Source organism: Sinocyclocheilus anshuiensis, unplaced genomic scaffold (genome assembly GCF_001515605.1).
Source record: "Sinocyclocheilus anshuiensis isolate Anshui unplaced genomic scaffold, SAMN03320099.WGS_v1.1 scaffold51, whole genome shotgun sequence".
Classification (NCBI taxonomy): Eukaryota; Metazoa; Chordata; class Actinopteri; order Cypriniformes; family Cyprinidae; genus Sinocyclocheilus; species Sinocyclocheilus anshuiensis.
This window is the reverse complement of record NW_015548296.1, coordinates 4,683,767-4,690,727: the sequence shown is the minus strand read 5'-3', so window position 1 is coordinate 4,690,727 and position 6,961 is coordinate 4,683,767. Positions and strand designations below refer to the sequence as shown.

General features: G+C 34.5%; 1 protein-coding gene across 1 annotated transcript in view; it reads right to left on the bottom strand.

Moving 5' to 3' along the window:
* Window positions 1-3,191: 3,191 nt before the first annotated feature.
* Window positions 3,192-6,961, bottom strand: part of LOC107655961 (spermatogenesis-associated protein 16) — a 54,712-nt gene continuing 50,942 nt past the window's right edge. Inside the window, exon 10 of the mRNA XM_016443596.1 lies at window positions 3,192-3,689. Within this exon, the coding sequence (XP_016299082.1) occupies window positions 3,501-3,689 (189 nt within the window). The 3' untranslated portion in view covers window positions 3,192-3,500. The remainder of the gene's footprint in view (window positions 3,690-6,961) is intronic.

Sequence of the window (6,961 nt, the reverse complement as noted above, 5' to 3'; positions counted from 1 at the left end):
GGGCCTGTTGTGGTATATATATATATATATATATATATATATATATATATATATATATTCGGTCTGTTTACCATATCAATGCACAGCTCCCATAATAGATCGTTATGTTTGTTGCACAGCAACACTCTTATTACATAAGAGGCTGTATATTCTATAGCATGTGGATACCACTTAATCAATTTGCTAACATTTTAGTAAAAATGTATTCTTAATATTTACATATTTAACATTTTAAAAATGTATCTCTTTTTATTTAAAATTGTAAAATATAAAAAATAGACCACAAAATAAAATATTTTTATATTTAAAGAGACGTTATTTAACGTATATGTATAGTGTTTTGAAAAGTTTTTGCCTGATCGATAATGCATGTATTTATTTAATCAAACAATAATACTGTAAACATAATATTACAATTTCAGAGATCCTTCACAAATCTCTGTAATATTGATTTGGTACTCAAGAACATTTAATTTTCACTGTTAAAAATTGTTAATATTTTAATTTTTCTGGAAACAAGATTCTTTGATGTATAGAAAGGTAATAATAATAGCATTTATTTGCATGAGAAATAGTCTGTGTAACATTTTAAATCACTTTTGATCGACATGTTCTTACAGAATAAAGGTATTCATTTCTTTTAAAAATAAATATGCTGACCCCAAAATTGAACTAGCAGTGTATATTGAAGGAGCGATCAGAGTCATATATAGAGACCAGAATATCATAGAGATCTAATAGCCTTATCAGCTGCATAGCAACATTATAAGAACGGTATCAATTTATCATTTGCTGCTTTTTGATTTTATTAAATTAAGACCAAATTATGCACATAAGGAGGTTTACTAAATGTTACTTTAATTTGACTAATGTAAATGGGAAACAAAAAACCTAGAAAACTGTTTTCTTAGCACCTCTGTGTGTGTGTGTGTGTGTGTGTGTGTGTGTGTGTGTTAATGCAACCCACATCGATGGTTTTCCTGCAGAAACAGCATGCTAGTTATAGAAACTTAATAGCTTATCATGTGAACCACAGAGTGGGAAATAGCTCTTCTTTTTTTAGGGAAATAGAGGCAAGCAAAACTCTCATCTCCTTTTTAATTTAAAATCTTTCCTCTCAAGCTGTGGACGGAAATACTTCAGTCACTCCTGTAGTATATAATGATGTAACACCCGAGCTGCTTACATGAGCGAAAACTGGATCAGCACACGTTTAGCGTGTTTTTATCAAAATCCACAGCGTTCAGAAACATCATTACACAATCTAAACACCACCGAAAACAGCATCACGTATTCTCTTTATAGTGCTGCTGCTGTGCAGTGAGTCCTACTTATTTTACATGCAACACTGGATTACAATAACTGTTTACTATTTAGAAAACATGCGACGGTAATTAATCTCTACAACATGCCGATAGTGTGCAATGCAAATGTCCTCCCTTCTCACCTCACTCGATGAACGCCATTAATGTATTGAAATGAATACGCACTAATTGCTGACCGGTGCCGTGCGGACTCGACCAAAGCCTCCTAATTGCCTAAAGACACTGGACGGGCACGTCAGAAACTCAGGGCTAAGCACTATAGTTTGTGTGTGTGTGTGTGTGTGTGTGTGTGTGTGTGTGCGCGCATAGAGATTTCCACAGCTGTCAATAAGGCTGGATGGCTGAAAATGGCTCCCCCCCGCGGGACCCCTGTTGTGTGTGTGCGAGCGATCAATCTTCACCCAGCACGCGAGTGACGGAGCCTTTTGTGTGTGTGTGTGTGTTTGTGTGTATGTGTTTACTCCTTGTGTTTTGAAGCGCCTGATCAATCCTCCTCCGCCTCTGACTGTAACCTGTGAATTCAGACCATTAACTCTCCTGCAAACAATAATATAATCATGCATCAGTGATGTTTTTTATTCTTGGCATGCTGGTTTTGCTTTTACTGGTGAAGCTTGTGGTGCATTTGTAGTGTTCAAGAACATCAATTTTCTCAGGTCAATTTTCAGGCCAAAGCCAAAAGGAATTAAACTGAGAAATTATGTTTTCTTAAAGGAATAGTTCACCCGAAATTGAAAATTTGCTGAAAATGTATACTCACCCTCAGGCCATCCAAGATGTAGATGAGTTTGTTCTTCTTCAGAACAGATTTAGAGAAATTTAGCATCACATTACATGCTCACTAATGGATCCTCTGCAGTGAATGGGTGCCGTCAGAATGAGAGTCCAAGCAGCTGATAAAAACATCAGTAATTCACACGACTCCAGTACATCAGTTAACGTCTTGTGAAGTGAAAAGCTGCATGTTTGTAATAAAAAATGCATCAAGGCGATTTAACTTTAAACTGTCACTTATGGCTAAAAAAAGTCCATAATTCATAATATACATTGAAAAAGGTCATCCCCTGCTGTCTTTTCACATCAGAGTCCACTGCCATATTTGCTTAGAACTGTTTTCACTTCTGACGGCCCCCATTCACTGCAGAGGATCCATTGGTAAGCAAGTGATGCAATGCTAAATTTCTGTTTTGAAGAAAAAAACTCATCTACATCTTGGATGACCTGAGGGTGAGTAAATTTTCAGCAAATTTTCATTTTTAGGTGAACTATTCCTTTAAAGAAAATGAGGCCCTTACTAAGTACAATAATTAAAAAGTATTAGATTATGTCGTAAAATGACGATAATTAGACGTAAAATGATGATAAATGAAAAAACTATATATAGTTTGTAAAAAGTATTTTTAAAAATGTAATTGTTAAACATTTAAAACAATTACATTTGCTGCACTGTATTTAATTTATGCTTTAGAAATATTTGATAATATTAGTATAATATATTATTATAATTTTACAATAATTCTGTAAAAATAAATAAACTGGTGTTACTTTAAAAATACCTTTACTAATTACTAAGCTAATTAAATGTATTAATTAAATTATATATATATATATATATGTATATATATATATATATAATTTAAATGTTACCACATAATGGCAATTTTTACAGTAGCTCATGATAAAACATTTTTATAATGTGATGACAATTATAATCGAGAATACTGAGAATGATGACAATAAATAAACTCAAAAGTAAAATGTGCTTAATTGTCATAATAATAATAATAACAACAGAAAAATAATGGTCCTCAAAACAGTACTTTTATTTGAAAAATAAGTTATTTCTTTCTTTTTTTCCCCAATTTTTTCCAATACTAAGTTACTTAAGGGAAACAGTCCCTTTTCAGCCCTATATTTGCTTTAAAAATAGGTGCTATTTTATTTATGCTGCTAGAAATCAACCCAATAGGTGCCCAGGTACATTCATGTGAGGAAGGGGTTTCCTTGTGTGGAGGAGGGAGTCGTAAAATGAATGTGGGATGATTTGAGAAAAGACAGATCTGAATGATGATTCGCCCGCAAAGCCCATTTATTTCTCTGAGGGTGGAGTAATGGCCCGGTGGTGTGTCCTACTTCTTGGCAGAAGATAAGTGTTTGTGGGGTGGCGGAAGGTGCTCACTTATTGGATGACTGGGCTGAGGGTCCTGCATTCAGTTGGCCCTGGGGTGGTGTGGAGGGACTCCTGAGGGACAGCTTTTTCAGGGCTTTCTTCTCTTTAGCCTTTTGCTGTCTGGTGGCTCTCAGTGCCTTCTTCTTCAGGTAGGTCTCCTCTAGCTGATAAAGCATCTCCTTCACTGCCTCCACCTGAAAATGAAAAGTTCCCCCACATGATTGTTTGCGTAGCTTCATGAAGGAGACATTTTGAAGAATATAGCTGCTCTTTTCAATGTAACAAAGGCGTACAGTATAACCAGGCACTGTCAAATTCCAAAAAAAAGAGCAAAAATCACCATAGAAGAAGCAGCCATCCAAAGCATACAGTACAGCTTCTAAAGATGAAATTTGAGTTGCTTTTCCCTTTGCCATAGCTCTCAAATAGTATTTGAATTGTGCATATTTGATTAGAAGACACTGAAAAATCAACAGCATCCTCCAACATTAAACCTCAAACTTTGCATCTTGACATGCAAAATTTGAATGTGGGAATCCACAAATTAGATTTCAGAGTTCTGATGGATTTCGTAGCACTTTTATGATGCTTTTTGGTCGTTTGAGAAGCGTGACAGTCCCTGATTATTGTTTGCTTTCCTTTTATAACCTTATTTTATTTTATTTTTTAACGTTTCAGCCCAAAAGAAAGATTTTATTTTTTTTTTAATTCTTAACATAAATCCTTTCTCATTACTATGGTGCAAAAGTATTTATATTTTTAAATATTTATTGAATTGAATAAATGTTATCACATGCAATGTAAACAACATATAATGTTAAATCAATTTAAATATATTATTTTAATTCAAAGTTTTTAATACAATATAAAAATTCTGTTAGACTAGTTTTTAAAGCTATTTCTACCTCATCAGATCTTTAAAAACCTAAATTATATAATTGAATAATGTTAAATAATATATATAACTTGAATAAAATCAGTTCATTTAGATGTTACCAAAAAAAAAAAAAATTCTGCCAGGACATTATCCATTACGTTTATAATCTTAAAATGAATGTGGAAAATTTCTTCATATGAACACAGTTAACACGCATTGTGTCCTATTTTTACTGACTTGGCACATTTTTCCAAGTTGTGACAATTTTTACAGTGTAATGAGAACATGCAAAGATCATTTCTCATTTTGTGATCCACTGAAATTTAGAATAACATGAGGGAAATTCATATTTATTTTTGTATGTACTGTTGCTTTAAGACATAAACAAACACACACTATCAGAAGACAGGGACATATCATATTTATCAAGCTTTTGCATTTGAGAAGTTTGCAGATCAACACTGAAGCACATTTTTGAGACCTCGCAAACCCCCCCTCAGAGACTTAATTACCTCAAAAAGAAAGGGACGTGGCTCCCCTTTCGCCCTCTCATTTCTGAGAATATGGCTAGGTGGGAATTTATTGTGTCTGTTCTCGGAGAACGGGAAGGAGGGGGAGTGAAATATGAAAGTGAATGCGGGATGAAGAAAAGCTGCGAGTTAGGAGATGGAAAAGAAAGGCAAGGTGGAGGGAGAGAGAGAGAGTGTCAGAGGCTCTGCAGTTCAGAAACACGAAGTTATGGGTAGGTGTGGAGTCCCGTTTGCTTATGAATTCAGTCCAAGTGTGTTTGTTTGGAAGCTTTTTCCTTTTTCTCCTCTGGGAACCGACCTGAAAGCTCCACAGCAGTGGGCCGAACAGTCATTCTGCGTTCAAAAGCGTTCTCTCTTCCCTCTCGCTCGCTTTTTCGCTCGCTTTTTCTTCATGTCCGGCTCAGAGCGAGTAATGGGCAAACGGGCTGGCCACCCACTCACAAACACACAGACTCGGCTCTATCCCAACAACAATTAGCTCTTCATTACTGTGCATTTCTGTGTGTGTGTGTGTGTGTGTGTGTGTGCAGGGCATGGCTCTTTGCTTCTGCTATCGCTCAGGCATTCAGCAGCGATTCACGAGCTGTCAAAATGCCTATCAAACCTGCTCCAAAACAAAAGGCCTCCTCGTCAGAGAGGAAACAGAGCCTTGATCAAAGAGTCCGTCCGCTGCTTCAAAAATATGGTAAAGCTCATTATGCAGTCAGACTGTCAGTCCTGCTGGCCTTTACTGGCCTTTTAACCGTTTACATAGTTAGACACTTATTCACTAGATGGAGTTTGGGGGTCCTAAACTCGGCCCCTGGGAGGCCAGAGCCGAAATTATTTGAGTATGTGAACAGAAAAATAACATTTCATACATTTTTATTATTGCTGTGGGGAAAATCATGTAGTTATGGCTAAAATTATATCTCAGTCAGACCCTTCTCGCTCTGCATCCCTGCTGTAGTCATGACAATCAGTGCACGAGAATCAGCGTTAAAGCTGTGATAAGTCTAAGAACATTTTTTCTTTATTTATTTTCTGCTGAAGTTAAAAGATAAGTATCTGTATAATAAAATACTTTAACTAAAATTATTGTCACTTAAAGGAGTCAGGACATGAGAAATCAAATTGGCCTTGATCTTTCGACATATAAGAGGTCTCTGTATAGTCAGGGTAGTTCCATATTTAATTTTTAAATGTGTTTAATGGATTATACTGTTGTTTAACAACGTATTGATTGTTCAGCCGATGAAAAGGTTTTTCTAAATAAATAAATAAATTGCATTTAAAATGGCATCTAACCTGACCAAAGTGTATTAAAGCATCCTGCAAGTGCTTAAAATGTCTTCATTATGAACAAATCATTTATTTAATCAAGCTCCAACAACGGCTCATTTTGATATTATGATCTGTGACGTCACATGGGAAAAATAGAGCAAGACATCAACGAATAGTTAGTTACGTCTTATTTGGTTTTTATAACTCTAACAAGAATCTAAAAGACAAGTATAAGCGTTTTTATACATAAATTCAGGTTTTTTTGTCTGTTAAACTATTTATGATTTTTTTGTAAAGACTTGAAATGTTATTTGAATACTATCTCTTTTTCCAGCAATGTCAAAGCCTTAAAATCCTATACATTGTGCACAAAGTATAATATTTATGCATTTTTATAATGTGCTATTGACTGTGTGTTTTTATAGGCTATAAGGGAGAGAGGGATTTAGCAAAAAAAAAAGAAGGGGAAGGAGAGAAAAGATAAAAAGGTGTTTTTTTTCTTTTTTTTTTCCTCTTCTTTATTCTTGAATCTAATTTATTTTAATTTATACATTACCCCGGCTCAATCATTTATTTTTTTGGTTATTTTCCTGGTTCTTTGTATATTGTTTATATATATATATATTATTGTTGTTATAATTTGATTTGAGCTGTAAATGTGTGTATTTGCCTTTATGTATGTTCAAAAAAAATGTAAAGGGGTCATATGTTGCTAAAAATAACATTATTTTGTGTATTTGGTGTAATGAAATGTGTTTATGCGGTTTAAGGTTAAAAAAACACATTATTTTCCACA